This window comes from Salminus brasiliensis, chromosome 20 (assembly GCF_030463535.1).
Source record: "Salminus brasiliensis chromosome 20, fSalBra1.hap2, whole genome shotgun sequence".
Classification (NCBI taxonomy): domain Eukaryota; kingdom Metazoa; phylum Chordata; class Actinopteri; order Characiformes; family Bryconidae; genus Salminus; species Salminus brasiliensis.
The window spans coordinates 19,841,759-19,859,835 of record NC_132897.1 but is presented as its reverse complement, the minus strand read 5'-3'; the positions used below and the strand labels follow the sequence as shown (position 1 = coordinate 19,859,835).

General features: G+C 39.8%; 2 protein-coding genes across 3 annotated transcripts; both read right to left on the bottom strand.

Annotated features, from left to right (window-relative positions):
• Positions 1–989: 989 nt before the first annotated feature.
• LOC140541903 (sialic acid-binding Ig-like lectin 15) lies at positions 990–6,875 on the bottom strand. The gene is made up of 5 exons (XM_072664700.1): positions 6,802–6,875; positions 6,250–6,618; positions 4,850–5,221; positions 3,730–3,802; positions 990–3,624 (listed from the first exon to the last, which is right to left on the bottom strand). Exons 1-5 carry the CDS (start codon positions 6,842–6,844, stop codon positions 3,579–3,581), a joined length of 903 nt encoding a protein of 300 aa, XP_072520801.1. The 5' UTR covers positions 6,845–6,875; the 3' UTR covers positions 990–3,578.
• Positions 6,876–7,759: 884 nt separating this feature from the next.
• Positions 7,760–17,936, bottom strand: LOC140542063 (sialic acid-binding Ig-like lectin 15). 2 transcript variants are annotated; one of them, XM_072664897.1, is made up of 7 exons: positions 17,381–17,936; positions 16,911–17,026; positions 16,395–16,769; positions 11,884–12,276; positions 8,841–8,916; positions 8,615–8,686; positions 7,760–8,023 (listed from the first exon to the last, which is right to left on the bottom strand). In XM_072664897.1, the coding sequence occupies exons 2-6, from the start codon at positions 16,978–16,980 to the stop codon at positions 8,659–8,661; spliced, it is 942 nt and encodes a 313-aa protein (XP_072520998.1). In that variant the 5' UTR covers positions 16,981–17,026; positions 17,381–17,936; the 3' UTR covers positions 7,760–8,023; positions 8,615–8,658. The 2 variants fall into 2 exon arrangements, with proteins under 2 accessions (XP_072520998.1, XP_072520999.1); XM_072664898.1 differs by lacking the exon at positions 17,381–17,936 and having other exon boundaries at positions 16,911–17,161.
• Between the last annotated feature and the right edge of the window lie 141 nt (positions 17,937–18,077).

The following is an 18,077-nucleotide window of genomic DNA, read 5'->3' as shown; positions in this document are numbered from 1 at the left end:
TTGGACCTTTTGTAAATCAAAGGAATGGATGTTTGTTTACATTTTCAAGATGAATTCTGCGTTTTAAAATATTTATAATTCAAGTTTATGATCATTTCTGTTTAAACTGATACAGTTGTTCAGAAAAACACATTTAAAAGGTATTTGAAGTAGTACTTCCTTTTTTTGCTTGTATTAATTATTGGCTTATGACATTATTTTTCAAGTAAACAATCTACTAAGACATTCACAGTTATAACAGATACTTACACATTAAGAGACCTAGTAATTCATAAAGAAATGTATTCACACTTCAGATTTATTTACAATTCATTTACAGTTCATTAGATAATGGCAGAGTCAAACAAGTCCCCACCCAAGGTAAGGGACAATCTTGGGGACAATGAAAAATAAAGACCCTTCAGAAGATCAAATGGAGGAAGATGCTGATGTGCCACAAATAGAAGAGCAGCATGACAAAGTGCCACATCCAAAGCATGGTGAACGAATTCACACACTAACAGAGACGGGCAAAGAAATGCAAGATAACAAAATAAAGGCACTTCAGCAACAATTCATCTATTAAAAATGGTGAACGCATGTAAAATTCGCCAAGAGGCAGTTGTTAGTCCTCAGAGCTTCTGAAATGTTCTGAACGATATCATGGGTAATGTGAGAGGCCTCTGTGCTGACCTCCAGCCCATTGATGAAATGCTACGTGGAATCATGGCACCATAGCAAGACACCTGACACAAAGTAGACCGGTGTGTAGAGAGTTCAGGCTTCGTTGTTTCCAGAGCATCATACCTTCTGAGTGGAAACGTTTCAGAGAGAAAAGGGCAAGACTGGCCAAATGCCAGCTCTCTTTGGAACTCAAGCAAATGTGAATTCAGGTTTGTCACTTCCGTTCTAAAAGACGCCTCAGAGCATTTAAGCAAGTCTTCTGTGAAACAAGCCAAGCTGTCCTAAAGTGTTACAAGAACAAGAAAGAGAACTGAAAATACACCAGGAGGCAGCTGCCATGAAGTGTCTGCTAAAACAAGAAGCTTTAGAGATGAGGAGGCTGAAATGAAAGCTAAACTTGAAAAGCACAACGCTCTAGAAAGAACTTAAGGATACATTTGGAGATAGTGAAAGAACCAAGGGCTGCATTGGCAAGAATGCAAGTGTAGCATCAAGAATTCGATTGAAATAAAGGACATCCTAACCCAAGGGGATTTGCGCACCACAAAGCATTGACCCCCACCTATGTTTCCTGCCCCTCAAGCTGTGATAACCTCCACAAATCAAAGCCCATCTGAGCTAGTCAAAGTCTTAGCAGATGCTTTAAGTGCTAACAGAATCCCAGTTCCTGAACCATCAGTGTTTACTGGGAATCCATTGAAGTACAGTGATTGTAAGCTCTCCTTTGAGACACGTATTTATCAAAAACATATTCGAGACAAAGAGAAGATTACTAGATATGTATGTGGATGGATACTTGAAGGATACTTTCTGCTCGGAACTGAATCTGCTTATGCTTCAGTATGGGAGATCTTGGAGGAAAGATATGGAAAGCCATTCACAGTTACAAAGGCAGAGACAAACTCCAAACATGGCCAAAGATCATGCCAAAGACAGCTCAATGAGATTATTGCAGTCACTAAAGCAAGGTGTAACTGAAAAGCTAAAGCCACAAAGACCTCAGAACATCAAAGCAAAGACCGACAAGTTCTAATGAAGAAACTGAAGACATGCACTTTCTGCAAGACAACTGGGCACACTTTGCACAAATGCAGAAAGTTCTCAGACAGAATAAGTGCTTCGGATGCCTCAAGTTAGGTCGTGTCTCTTAAGAGCTGCAGCACTAGGCGTGTTTGCAACACCTACAACAAGTGGCACCCTACTTGTTTGCATCAAGACAGAGACCAGGAACAACAAAGACAACCACAAGCCACAAGCCAAACGAACTTCAAGTCAAAAAGAGTCAAGTTGAAGTCAAGAAAAAGAATAATGGAAGGCCTCAAGAAAACACAACAACAGTTGTTACTTCAAACAGAGTAATCCTTGAAGAAGCTAACACACAGACGTCTGCAATGCTTCTTGTCTGGCTGTCATCAGTTAAGCAGCCAGCACAAAAGGTACTGGTGAATACTCTGTTGGACGCTCAAAGCTAAGCTCTCTACTATGACCTCTAGGACCACATCAGTAAGCTCCCCACAAAAGTACCAATGGTGTGCAGAACTGTACTTAGACAGTGAAGTACAGAATTTCACTGGTGACTTCTGTTTCTTTACACCTCTGACATCAGTTGAGAAATCACTGTTTACTGTGCGTGTCCTGAGACTGGCCAAAATGATCACATGACCAGTTGTGTCACCATTTACTGCATTTTCAGCTATTCCTAAAAGGACACACCAGTTTTAGCACATAATCTATTAAATCAGTCTGAAGTTGCCATCATTGCTATGCAGCCCTTTGATGCCTGCTGATCCATGTGAGGCATCAACCCTGCTTTCACACTGGAGATGCTCAATGTTTGTATCAGCTCTGCAGCAGACTCAGTCTGTCAGGAAAGGGTGAAGACTGTGCAAAGGTCACGAAATGCAGTTCTTTTATACGTTGTATAATGATTAAAACCACCTTTATTATAAAGTCATACATCATTATTCAGTACACATCATTATACTCGTTTCAGCTATATATGGACATACAGCATTGTGAATATACAATGCTGTACAATTGGTACAATTTGAAGAAAACCATTCGCCCATAAAATTAATTAACCGTTACTTCGCAACCTGAATGGTCAAACTGCCGACACTGAAAAATGCTTCATCAACGTTACTTCCTGTAGAAGCTTGTTATTTTACTAGTTTTATTCCACTCCAATAAAGACTTTGATTGAACCCATTTCACTCAGAGATTTAATCAGTACTGAGCCTTTTCTAGTCTTGATTTGAATCAAGTCTTGATTGAATGAATTCCTTGCTATTTTCAGTGTATTAGGAGAACTGTAAAATCAGCACCCAACTGTTTGATCAGCGATTGCACAAGCCATTGTAAATATGTAATATTAAATATATCAGTATTAAGAACCTTAATATACAACTGCTTAAGAAAAGCCTGCTATGATTTAACTACACTGCTATTTTTTTTTCTTAAGCATCTATCTATCTATCTATCTATCTATCTATCTATCTATCTATCTATCTAATTACATGGTACATGGCATGGACTCCAAGACCTCTAAAGGTATCCTGTACTGAAGGCATAGAGTACTGAGCCCATATATTATTATTTTTTATTTATTTTTTATTTTTTTTACTGTAAATACTCAGCACTTAACTGTTTGATCAGCGATTGTACAAGCCATGGCAAATACATAATATTAAACATATCAGTATTAAGAACTGAGGAAAAAAAAATATATACATTTTAAAGAAATGAGCAGCTGCACTTGGACTCTGAAATTGTTTTGAGTGCATAGAAAAATGAATTTTTTTTAAATGAATTTTGATATTTTCAATAAAAATCTACATTGTTGGTATATATTGGTTTCTGAACAATTCCTGGTTCCTTCCATACAGTAAATTCTGTACATAAATGGCTAAAATGCATTATTTTGAAGTTTGAGGTTTTCTGGCATTCATGTAGACTCCATCACTGTAAAAAGAGAGAAAGAGAGAGCGGTCGATAGATCTAATTCATGCTTATATGCCCACAGCATCAGAGATATCATATACATAATTGTCAAGAATGCAAACTTACAGATCAAGCTTACGAGGAAAGTTCTTGTAGATGTTTTCAGTGCTGTCTGTGTTCTCTGAGGATTTTTGGTGGGCTGCAAAATACAAAGATAAAGCGTCAAAGATAATTATTGTAATTTACTTTCTGATACTTCCCCAGAAAGGCTAATTACACTGTAAGTAATAATTACAGGGACTTTTGTACAAACTGGTGGGTCTATTCTTTGGTAATAGGAGATATTAATAACACTTTCGGCACAAAAAGTGGAAAATTGTGGACGGACAGTTAATGAATTACTATCTGTGTTGTGGCCAACAAAACATTTTCAGCCTATCTACTGAGGGTAAGGTAAAGTGTTGTGAACCTAGTTAGCTTAAACAGGCTGGCATAACAGGTATTGAAGTAGAAAGAGGAAAAAGCTAAAAAGGTGAAGCCTGGGAAAGGAAGAGGAAGGTAAAGAGGAAGCTTATTTCCAAGCTTATTTCACAGTGTTTTGCTGCCTGACATGTTTCACTGGGTTCTCTACATTCCATAGCACTTCTGGGCCGCTTCTCAGCGGTGTAAACTGCTATGGAAGGCAAGACACGGCGCTCATGCCGTACAAACATAACGGTCTGATAAGCTGTAAAACACAATGAACAGATTCTATAGTTCATTGTCATTAGCAAATGAAATCTAGCTAACCATGTTGTTCTACACTCTTAAATATAAAGGTGCTACAAATGATTCTTGATGCCATAGAGGAACCACTTTTGGTTCCATGAAGAGTCACGTTTGTTATTTCTCTTGGTGAAACGGTTCTTTAACAGTTTAACGGTCACATCTCTACTACAAAAATGTTTCTTAATGGAACTCAGTCAAAGTCAGAAAACTGGAAGGTAAACAGTGCTTTTGTAGGACCTGGCATTTTACTAAGCAAAGTAAACTGATTTGCCTGTTTAAAAACTGTCTCTACTTTCTACTAGATTTTGGAACATTGCAGTGAGGATTTGATTGCATTCAGAGTCTGAGATCATTGCCGTTGTCCTAAAAAGCAGGATAAACTCTTTCTTTGATATCCTCAACACATTTAATATGCAGATGTCCCAATAATTTTGTCCATCCCAGTTCAGTATGCTTCCATCCATATCCATCTCCTTACCTCTCCAGAACAAGTTCACCAGGACCCAAATGTTTAAAAGGACAACAGTTCCCAACACAGCCGCCAACACTCCAAGCAGGATTTGATAGAAATGCTCTTGACACTCAGCCGGCAAATGTTCCCAGTTGTATATTGATTGCGCATCTAGCCAGTCTACTCCATCTATCTGACAGGTGTAGTTTGTGTTTGGGGATGCAGGGACCGAAAAGGATGTTGTGAAGAAGCCAGTCTGGACTAATATCTCAGAAGTGTTCAATGTGTCAGGTTGGCTCCAGGTCACATTTGGTGGAGGATCTCCAGAAACTTCACATGTAACCCAGCGCGCCCCCTTCTTAGTGGTCTGAATATAAATGCGCTGCAGTTCTTTGCCCACTGTGAGAAAAATAGATAGAGAGATAGATAAATAGATAGATATGAAGATTATGATTAGGCCTAATTTTGGAATTGAATCACTTGTTACTGTCAAATATTGACAATAATATACAGTTTTATCATATGTAAATATTTGTGAGAGATAGTTCATAGAAATACTTCCCTACTCAGATTTCTTTACAGTGAGGGTGAACGGAACCAAGAGTTGTGATTTTTTTTGTTGTTAACTAAAGGAACTAATGAATTTCCATGTGCCTCCTAAATTTTATATGAAATATTAATGATACCCCCCCCCCAAAAAAAGTTAATATTTTAAAGGGACCAATTTACTTTACAACGTCTTGAATATATCTCTTTATTAAAAGAAATACATTCATAAATGTATCATTTCCGCCCCCACTTTTTATTTAGTCTGAGTAAATGTCTCTACTGTCCAGGGAAGGCTTTCTGCTAAATTTTTGGAGCATTACTGTGAGGATCTGACAAGGCGACAAGAGCATTAATGAGGTCAGGGCGTTGGATGATCACCCCCCCCACCTCATTCCCAACTTCCACCTCATCCCAAAAGTATTGGATGGAGCACCAACCACCATTCCAGAGAACTCTGGTGCTTTATACCCCTCTCGCCCAGGCGTTGCATTACGCATGGTGCCAATAGGTTCATGTTTAGGCATCAGCAACAGGTGCGACTTAAAGAAGCTGAATGCATTCATTAGCAGACGTGTCCACAAACACTGGACACACACATTTAAAACTAGTAGTTAAATGCTTTAATAACTCTGATAATAAGGGGAGATAGAATGTCTTAAATATGGAGATCCGCCTGGTTTCATTCAACCACCACTGTAAACAAGTTTGACTAGTTCTGATTCTCTACAGCAGAGCATTTCACACAAAACACATTGTTTATTACAATAACGATGATTAGCAAGGCAATATAAAACATATGTATATAAACAAATATTTATATAGAGGTTATTTCACTTTCATTTCATATGGTACATTTAATAGTTGCAGTGCCATCTTACCGGTCACTTGTACCTTAATTCCAGTCGATGTATACCAGTTATCTATAACTTCCAGTTGAATCCGACAGTAGTACACTCCAGCATCGCTGAATGAGACGTTACTTATCCTCAGGGATATGTTCTGTTCTGTGAGATTTCCCGCAAAGGAATAGCGCCCGACTGATCTGCTGCAGTTCTCCGATGATACAGTGGTCCTCGTACACTGGTATAAGAGAGGACCAGAAAATGCTGTGCTCTTCCACCAAAACACAGTTGCCTCCTTAATTATTTGATTTGGAAAAACCCTAAAACTGCAAGGTATTGTGACATTTTTCCTCATGTTGCCGATGACGAGCTCTGGGTCATCCATTTCTATTCTACCCTTCACGGCTAGAGAAAGGGAAAAACATGTCAGTAGAGGCACAGCATCTACAATTCCTCATACCCTCTATTGCTCCACCAGGCGATTGATAAAATACTCACTGTAATGAAACACAGAACTTCACTCAGTGCTTATCTACAGCTTGCTATTAATAAGGATGCCACTAAAATCTTTATGGATTTGAAACTTACCAACCAAGCAAACGGTCACAATCAGAACAGATGTGAATCTCATCTTGACTTGAGGTCATAAAATGACTCCTTGGTAGTGTAGCCGTTTATATACACTGGTCGTCTGGTGCTAGTTACATCCTGCATTTCCTCTTTGGGGGCGGGTGAAGTCTTGTGATATTGCAGTGTATTCAAATACCAGCTGTGTTACTGAAAATGCATCTTTGTGATCACATTTGACAATATGGGTCACATATGTCCAAGATATGGCTGATGTGTGCTGTTTTTTCTTAAGATACGCTATATAAGGGTATTTATTTTAGAAAATCCTGTACATATTTGACAGTTTGCCTGGTTTTAGAAAAATGTATTGCCTCATGTTAATTCAAGCTAGGATCAGGTTCTAGGAATGTTTTTGCATGCATTTCTGTCTCGCTGTGAGTGTGTACAGATCCTAAAACTAAAGCCCATTTCAGACAAGAAGCAATGTAGTGTGTGCAGTATGCTGAAGCTCTTACTGTGACGCTAACTAACTTTGACCATAGCATTGTTTTTGAATAAATTTGTTGTTTGATTTTTTTTTATTTCCTCTTATTTACCAGGGTTATTACTGCTAATATCGAGCAAGGCTGATGTGAAAAGCTACACTGATTAGGAGCGTATTGCTTGTGGTGTGGTGCAGCGTGTCAAGTGGCACGTTTGGTATTAAATTAGCCAGTAGACACCTCAACAAACAGCTCATTTGGAGCCACAATTTAGTGTTTATTTATATTTCACAGCAGTAAGCTATTTGCTTTCTGATATTGCAAACACAACTAGCTAGATAACAAAATTAACACATAGTAAGTAAGTAACAACAGAGCTCATTCTCTTAAACCTCATTGTTCAGTTTAAGAGGACAGTGGAGTCAAAAACACACCATGAATCTGATGGAGACTTTTTGCTAGCCCTTTTGACTTTTTCTAAAGTAAATTTCAGAAAAACTGTAGGAAGATATCAGGGAATGATACATAATAAGTTTTATTTAGTTTTAAGTTTATTTAAGCGATTCACAAACAATAAAGACATTTATAGCTTCTATTTCCAGCTAGTGTGTGTGATCTGGTAGTACTGGTCGCATCTGGTGTGAAAGGGGCTTAACGCCTTCTGCAGCACATGAATTGCAACACTGTGCCGGTGTAGACACTGCGATTCACACTTCATCCACACACTTCACTTACTAATAAATAGCATGCGTCTTTCTCTGAAAGGTGTCATGAGAAAACGTATAAAGAGCTTGGTATTTAACACACACTCTCACACTCTCTCTCTCTCACACACACACACATGAATTCCAAATGAAGTACTGATACCTCTACAAATGCAGTTTCTACTTATTGTTTGCAGTGCTGGCTTTTTGTTGTTTTTTGGAGGGATGATGTAAAAAATGCCTCTAATTCATAACACTTAATGCAATTTTGTCATTAAACACCCTGAATTAAAAGGCTGCATTTCAAATCATCATTTATAAAATCATCAAAATGCAGAGTACAGCTTTAAAAAAACAACAACACATTGTACACAAATACATGCACACATTACAATTAAGGGGATAATTAATATTGCCAATTATTGGCAATACCAATAACAGTACAAACAGGAACGAAACAAACAAATACTCATATCAGCAAAGGTTCAATAATAGAAAAATCTGTTAAAATTTAAAAATAGAAACTAATCAAATGTTTTATAATATATATAGTATAATAATGATAATTATATATCGTTTTTCTTTCTTGTTTTTATTGGTTTTGGGTACAAACATACAATAAAAAAATTATTTAGTTTTAAAAACCTATTGTTGTGAAATGTTGTTCCTCCATCAGTGGATGTAAATTCCTACTCATTTACATATATTGCATCATTCCTGTAAAATCCAAAAAAAAATAAGTAAATTTTATATAAATGCAGTGGCCCTAAACACATACACATGTGTAAAATCAAGCATAAGAGATGTTGAAACCTTTTCCGAAATTATTTAAATAAAATGAGTGGATAATAAGACACCTGTGAATACTTACTGTATTAACTCATGCGGTGGCTGATATGTACTGCTCTGAACAGCATCTGACTTCATACTGCCACCTCCCTTTGACTCTATGAAAGAGCAAATATTTTGTTAGCAAAAAGGCTTGCTTGATGTGGCCCCGGTGTGGCATGTGACCGCATCCAAAAAGAAATATTCAAGATTTTACAGATTTTATAAGAAACAATAGACAGAGCTTATATACAACACATACTTATGATATCATATATTTTCTGGTTGTTTGGTTAATTTTCAGCTATAGAGAGCAGAGTATAGCAATTTGTGATGTTTATGGATGCTACCCACTGGGTGTTTTGCCCACCACAAGTGTACCATCATTCTGTTAAAATGTAAAAGTGTAACCTCTAAATTAAGACATCTATTTACATGGATCTTTCTGCATTGTTGTAACCTGCAGTGTTTAAATAAAACCAGCTAAAAATATTGCGTTAAGCCTACGTACATATAGTTTTAGTAGTTACTACAATAGTTAAACCAGTTTTGCGTGAACCTTGTTGTGTTCATCACAATAAAACATTGTTTACCTTAAAGAAACTAAATCCTACAGTTCAAGAGCCAATGATCTGTTGACATCAGCCATAACTAAATATAAAATTTTAATTGCAAAATCTCTACCAACTAATCAGCAATATGTATTAAGGCTTACTCATGCAGTCTAGTTTACAATTCTACTTTGCAACCATGTCCGTAGTTTAGTAGAACTAAACTGAACAAAAAACACCGTCCTGGAGATAATTATCTCGATATATGTAGGACTATTATCTCCCCAAACTCATTACCCATTGTTTAGGGGTGCTGAGAGTTGTGTATCCATGTTGTGAACAAAAAATGACGTCTGTAGAGCTCTTTATTTTGAACTTGGTCTCAAATACAAAGACACTTTCAGTGCTCACCAACAGGCGCCTTTTATACGATATCAGAGCCAAGCAGCAATTGAGGAGAAGGGTTACACCAATATACCAATATAATATAGCTATTGGGTGTTATTCAAAAGCAAATGTGTTACATCAAATGGATGAGAAACGTTAGGACATGTAGTGCTGGACAGGACAGGACATGTAGTGCTGAATTTAATGGAGTTAATGAATGTTTCTAGGTGGTCCATGACAACCAATAGGCCTGTAATGCAATATGATCCTTGAAGGTTAATTGTTCATTTGCCACGCCTTCCGGTATTGTCAGCTCCCATTCCAATGAGTCTGAACTCTATTTCCTAGAATGCTGCTCTCACTACCCCATCAACCAATTACTGTTCAGTCTCCTCATCCCCAGAATACACCACTTATCTTGATATAAGCTGGATTTCCAATATCAGCAATGAATGGGGTTTTAAAAAAAAATATCATTATCACATTCTCTGGCGAATAAATATGTCCTGAACACCTGTACATCACTGAACCCTCTGAATTATGAGGTTGTTTAAGAGTCAAATATAAATATTGCTACCCGTAAGCTAATGCTAATGTGCATCGAGTTGACATCATTAGACTACAACTGACATACCAGCTAACCAAATCATCAATCTCAAATTACATCATATGGTGTGCTGGTAAAGAACTAAGCTGCCCAACCAGTTTGCTTACCAGCATAAGGTGTGTTTTGATCCTGGATGACCAGCTTTTCATCCACCTTTACCATCAAGGACCTGCTGAGAACAGCTGAAACCTTTTCCCGGCAAAAGCTGGTGCTAAGCTGGGTTTTTCAGCTGGGATGTAATGTAGGCTATGATGCAGTTACCTGCTCTTCATCTAAAACTCGTCTTTACTTTGGCATAACTTACTGCTGTCTAACCGATGCTCAGCAGCATTAGCTTGCGTGTAGTAATTTTAGCATTATGGCTTTTAGACTACCTCATTAAAAATATTTTTTAGAACCCTATTAAAGTCCCTCAAAAGGACACAATGTCATTGGTCTATACTGATTACTCACACCTCTTAATCTTTGTGTATATACCTGTTTGTGACTCTACTACTTTGTGAAGCATTGTTTCTGTTTTCATGAGCCTACTGAGCATTTACTAATTTGTTACCCTACTGGGATTTGACCCTTTTCTGCCTTTCATTTTTGCCCCTTTACTCTGGCTGGTTTTGACCCTTACTTGTTTCTGGACTCCCCCTTTTTGCTCATGCCCGTGTATCATGTTATGCCTTTCCTGGTAATGATTTTTTTTAATTATTATTTTAATTTTACATTCATGCAACATTACACTCTTCAGGCCCTATCTTTCACCCTGCACAAGGCCCGTAGTGATGCTTATTGCCATCTTCCACCCCGCCAACAGTCTATTTTTACGCCTTCCGCCTGCGTTGTTTAAATAGCTGCAGTGCTTGTAAATATATCTACACCAATGGGCATAGTGGTCTTGAAATTAGGAGTGTTCAGGTAAATTTCTGGCATATTGCTGTCTTGGCAACGGAGAACACAGGTGCGCCACTGACTGAAAACAACCTAGGAAGTCAACCTAACAGTCAGGCGTTCATTGCTATCCTGGCTGTGAACTGTCAACACAGGCGCGTGCCCAACGCGCACACACCCCCGCTTGTTACGCACACATGGACATGCAGCAGTGCACAAACCCATTGCGTGTGCCAGTTGGCAGCTGTGCAAACTTTTACATTATTAGTATATTCCTGCTGTTCCCGTAAACGACCTGCTCGCACACCTTCACAGCTTGAACTAGCAGGTCAGTATTCTCTGCTGAGAAGCGCTGGACACGTCCAGGTAGCTGCGCCATTGAAATAGCAATGCACCACAGTCAGACCGCACCTGGCTCTTAAAGGGAATGGCAAGTGACATGCTGACTGGTTTATTGCACGTTACACCCAAAACACACCCATAATTACTGAAGAGACTTAGTACATGCCTTTTACCCCACGAGGCGCACTTTTCCTGGCGTTACGATAGCAAAACCACACTGACACGGCCTGCCTCAAGCTGCACGGTTGAAGGCTCGCCTAAGATCGCCTAAAATAGGACCCTTACTCCTTTATCAATGTGGTGCTGTGGGTGCTTCATACCGTTCTTGCAAAGGGCCACCAGAATGATTGAGACTGTAAAGCTGATGGATAAAAGGTTCACAATTGCCATGAATACTGGAAGACCGATCCACATGGCTTGAACCTCTGGATGTCTTGCTGCCCCTGATTCAGGCAGCTCGTGGAGGAACAGGGACCGTTGCTGCGGTCTCCTCTCATCATGTATTTGGCAGGTGTACTTGGCATTACGTACGTATACAGGAACAGAATATGAAGCTGTTGTGACGCTTTCTTTGACTGATATCATAGTCGAGGAAATGTTTGCAGGCTCTGTCCAAGTGACCACAGGAGGAGGCCTCCCAGTGACGTCACACGTCACAAACTGCTGTCCAGATTCGTAGGTGCGAACATACATGCTTTCTAGGACTCTTGGCACTGTCGCAATAAAAAGAGAAGAGTAGGGGTTAATGACTTCAGAGATATTTATGCCTGGATCTGTAGATGTTACAAAAACTACACATCCAGCAGTCAACACTCAAAACTGTATTTTTTTGCGCACCATTTGCGCTGAATTAAAAACTATTCTGAACTTCGCAGCATGCAAAAGTCAAACATGCCTTTCCCTTGGTTTAGTAATTAAAAAAAAATATATCAGTCATAGATCTAACTAGAGCTACCAAATTCAGTCTGGATGTTTGTGGACACTTTTTTTAAATTTTTTTAAAGATTACTCTATTTTAAGAACCCATTGCTGGGTAACAGCAACAGCAGATGTATATACTTTTGTCCACACACATATATACAGTGTATCACAAAAGTGAGTACTCCCCTCACATTTCTGCAGATATACATAATGAAAGTCTGTGTGCAGCTTATATAACAGAGTAAATTTATTCTTCCTTCAAAATAACTCAATATACAGCCGTTAATGTCTAAACCACCGGCAACGAAAGTGAGTACACTCCTAAGAGACTACATCCCTAAATGTCCAAAGTGAGCACTGCTTGTCATTTTCCCTCCAAAATGCCATGTGACTCGTTAGTGTTACTAGATCTCAGGTGTGTATAGGGAGCAGGTGTGTTCAATTTTGTAGTACAGCTCTCACACTCTCTCATACTGGTCACTGAAACTTCCAACATGGCACCTCATGGCAAAGAACTCTCTGAGGATCTTAAAAGACGAATTGTTGCGCTACATGAAAATGGCCAAGGCTACAAGAAGATTGCCAACACCCTGAAACTGAGCTGCAGCACAATGGCCAAGATCATCCAGCATTTTGGTTGGTTGGTGGTTGGTGTGGCGCAACAAATAACACCACTACCTGCCACTGAGCTACCACACCATGTGGGAGACTGGGGTTCGATTCCCGGTCTGGGTGACTATGCTGTGCTGCACCAATAAGAGTCCTTGGGCTAGACTCCTAACACTACACTGACCCACCTCTGTAATACGAGTAACCTTGTAAGTCGCTCTGGATAAGAGCGTCTGCTAAATTCCGTAAATGTAAATTTTAAAAGAGCAGGGTCCACTCAGAACAGATCTCGCGTTGGTTGTCCAAAGAATCTAAGTGCACGTGCTTAGCGTCACATCCAAATGCTGTCTTCGAAAGATAGGCGCAGAAGTGCTGTCAGCATTGCTGCAAAGATTGAAGAGGTGGGGGGTCAGCCTGTCAGTGCTCAGACCATACGCCGCACACTACATCAAATTGGTCCGCATGGCTGTCACCCCAGAAGGAAGCCTCTTCTGAAGTCTGTACACAAGAAAGCCCGCAAACAGTTTACTGAAGACATGTCAACATTGATGGATTGATGGAACCATGTCCTATGGTCTGATGAGCCCAAAGATTAATTTGTTTGGTTCAGATGGTCTCAAGCATGTGTGGCAGCAATTAGGTGAGGAGTACAAAGATAAGTGTGGTATGCCTACAGTCAAGCATGGTGGGAATGCCATGGTCTGGGGCTGCATGAGTGCAGCAGGTGTTGGGGAGTTACATTTCATTGAGGGACACATGAACTCCAATATGTACTGTGAAATACTGAAGCAGAGCATGATCTCCTCCCTCCGGAAACTGGGTTGCAGGGCAGTGTTCCAGCATGATAATGACCCCAAACACACATCTAAGATGACCACTGCTTTATTGAAGAGGCTGAGGGTAAAGGTGATGGACTGGCCAAGCATGTCTCCAGACCTAAATCCAATAGAACATCTTTGGGGCATTCCAAGTGGAAGGTGGAGGAGCGTAAAGTCTCGAATATCCGCCAGCTCCGTGATGTCGTCATGGAGGAGTGGAAAAACATTCCAGTGGCAACCTATGAAGCTCTAGTACACTCCATGCCCAGGAGAGTTAAGGCAGTTCTGGAATATAATGGTGGCCACACAAAATATTGACACTTCAGGAACTTTTACTAAGGGGTGTACTGACTTTTGTTGCCAGTGGTTTAGACATTAATGACTGTATATTGAGTTATTTTGAGGGAAGAATAAATGTACACTGTTATATAAGCTGCACACAGACTTTTCATTGTGCCAAAGTGTCATTTTGTCAGTGTTGTCCCTTGAAAAGATATACTTAAATATCTGCAGAAATTGTGTATATACAGTGGGGAAAAAAGTATTTAGTCAGTCACCAATTGTGCAAGTTCTCCCCCTTAAAAATGAGAGAGGCCTGTAATTGACATCATAGGTAGACCTCAACTATGAGAGACAAAATGAGAAAAAAAAAATTCTGAAAATCACATTGTCTGATTTTTAAAGAATTTATTTGCAAATAATGGTGGAAAATAAGTATTTGGTCACCTACAAACAAGCAAGATTTCTGGCTGTCACAGACCTGTAACTTCTTTAAGAGGCTTCTCTGTCCTCCACTCATAACCTGTATTGATGGCACCTGTTTGAACTTGTTAACAGTATAAAAGACACCTGCCCACAACCTCAAACAGTCACACTGCAAACTCCAAAGACCAAAGAGCTGTCGAAGGACACCAGAAACAAAATTGTAGACCTGCACCAGGCTGGGAAGACTGAATCTGCAATAGGCAAGCAGCTTGGTGTGAAGAAATCTACTGTGGGAGCAATAATCAGAAAATGGGAGACCTACAAGACCACTGCTAATCTCCCTCGATCAGGGGCTCCACACAAGATCTGAGCCCGTAGGGTCAAAATGATCACAAGAACGGTGAGCAAAAATCCCAGAACCACACGAGGGGACCTAGTGAATGACCTGCAGAAAGCTGGGACCAACGTTACAAAGGCTACCGTCAGTAACACACTACGCCGCCAGGGACTCAGATCTTGCAGTGCCAGACGTGTTCCCCTGCTTAAGCCAGTACATATCCGGGTGCGTCTGAAGTTTGCTAGAGAGCATTTGGATGTTCAGGAAGAGTATTGTGAGAATGTCTTATGGTCAGATGAAACCAAAGTAGAACTGTTTGGTACAAACACAACCCGTTGTGTTTGGAGGAGAGTGAATGCTGAGTTGCATCCAAAGAACACCATACCAACTGGGAAGCATGGGGGGTCCGTGTACATGAAAGAATGAATGGGGCCATGTATTGTGAGATTTTGAGTGCAAACCTCCTTCCATCAGCAAGGGCATTAAGTATAAAACGTGGCTGGGTCTTTCAGCATGACAATGATCCCAAGCACACTGCCAGGGCAACAAAGGAGTGGCTTCGTAAGAAGCATTTCAATGTCCTGGAGTGGCCTAGCCAGTCTCCAGATCTCAACCCCATAGAAAACCTTTGGAGGGAGTTGAAAGTCCGTGTTGCCCGCAGACAGCCCCAAAACATCACTGCTCTAGAGGAGATCTGCATGGAGGAATGGGCCAACATACCAGCAACGGTGTGTGCCAACCTTGTGAAGACTTACAGAAAACGTTTGACCTCTGTCATTGCCAACAAAGGATATATAACAAAGTATTGAGATGAACTTTTGTTATTGACCAAATACTTATTTTCCACCATTATTTGTAATAATTAATGTTATAATACATAGACAGTTATATTTTTCCTTCACAATCCAGTTGCGACCAAACAACATATCTATATGAAACATTCAGATTCAGAGGTGTTCTCTCCGTTCCAGAAAAGTGCAAGAGTTACAAACAGTCCCCTATTTGAATTTATTTATTTATTTATTTCTTATTATTTATTTCTTATTAACTTTCATCATTCCTATTTAATCAGCATTACACCTGAGCAGCAGGAGACAGGTGTAGGTCTATGGTAAGAATAACATCAGAATTAGTTTGGAATTATTATTATTATTATTATTATTATTATTATTATCCTGAATTACTTTGAAAAATCAGTGTCTGAGCTCCTGAAGTTTGCTGCAGCACTTTGTCTACAGCACATATTTGTACAGTTGCTGGCCTGGTTCCTGCAGTATTCTTGTTTAGTAAGTTTAGAGACAGCTAGACAAATCATAGATATTGCCATAATGATTGTATGACCTTTCAAATATGACACTACCGTTGTTTCTGAGACAGATTCCTCATCCTGCCAGAGCGCTTGGAGAGCTCACTATCATCAAGGATTGAACTGAACACTTACCTGAAATGATCAGTTCAGTTCCTTCGCGTTTTTCAAATGAATCATTGCTGTTTTCTAGCTCCACACGGCAGAAGTACTTTCCTTCATCACCGAGCGTGGTAGCTTTTATCCGCAAGGAGAGGTCATTTTCTCGCAGGTGGCCAGATAATGAGTAACGGTCATCAGTGACGGTCTTACTGCAGTCCCCCTGCATTTTCTCACTTGAACATTTCAAAATTTGAGATCCTGAGAATGCTGTGTTCCTCCGCCAAATTACAGTCACAGGTCCCGTGTAGTTCTGAAAGGGAGAGGTGAAGTTGCAGGGCAGAACAACGTCATTGCCAAAATCTCCACGTACATCCTCTGGCAGGAACATTGACCATTTAGCTGTGAGGCCTGCATTTGGGCGCAAAGAAGGAAATATAGATATCACAGATAGCTTGTGGCCAGCTTGTTTTGTAGGTATTGATAACTGTCATTAAAACAGCCGTAATAAAGACATTTTTCAGATTTACTGTACAAATGAACATTTCTTACCTTCAACACAAAGGCAAAACAAGAAGAAGAAAGATGTTGTTTCCATCTTGATTAAGAAGTCGTCAAGCATTTCACACCTCTTCTAAGCTGTCAGCTTGCCTTAGCCTTGGTCATATCTAGAAGTTTAAGGTTGTAATTCACACCCAGCAAATCAGCAAGCAGTTTTTAGCAGTGTTTTTCCCCCTTGTTGGGGCCCACTAGTTGCTATGCAGCCAGCACACCAGTGACAGTGGCAAAGAATTTCCTTCAATTCTTTAGTGTAGTTATTTAGGTGATATATGTTAGACTCGTTCCTTACCAAAAGCCTGTATAAATTACAGGAGAGTCGGAAACACATTTTCCTTGTAAATTTCTGTAAGGTTTTGTTGGTCACAATTTTTTTTTAATCTGACCAAAACTGATCCAAAATTACCTTGAACCAAAACTACAAAGAACTTCAAACTGTTATTATTTATTTGTTTAGCACTTACTAAAACATATATCTCTGTTGTCTGATGAAAAACGTGAGGCGGGGTGGTGAATCATCCAACATTCTGACCTCACTAACACTCTTGTTGCTGAATGCAATCAAATCCTCACAGCAGTGCTCCACAATCTAGAAGAAAGCCTTCCCTGGGCAGTAGAAACAAATCATTGGTTTGATTAAAACGAACCCTGGTGCGATTCCTCTGTTAGTGTGGTTCGTTGGAGTATGTGAGCGCTGCCTTTAGAACTCTGGTGTGCACCAAGCACAACAAGCAGACCAAGACCGTCTTAGCTGGTGGATCTCGGCCCGTTTGTAAACTAACTCGGTTTGGTTAAAAAATTAACAGAATCAGAACGAAAGGCATCTAAACGACCTTAACGCAGGACGCGATGTTAAAATATGGTGGTGTTATGGGCGAGCTAGCAGCTAGAGTTGGGCTCAGGCACGGCTTCACACCTGTCCGCTGCCTCAGGAAAAAGTAAAGACGTGTGTGAGTTGGGATGCAGCCACAGTAACGTTACATTTTACAGCTTTAACGTACGTCTTTCTGTGGCAATAAACAAATGAACTTGTGTATATTATCAGAAATGTTATTTAATATTTAACTCAAACACTTTCCTGCATCCACATACAGCCAGTGATCTATCCGCCCAAGCTCTGCTCCTCCCAGTGGGATGTTACCCACCTGTTTCAACCTAAAA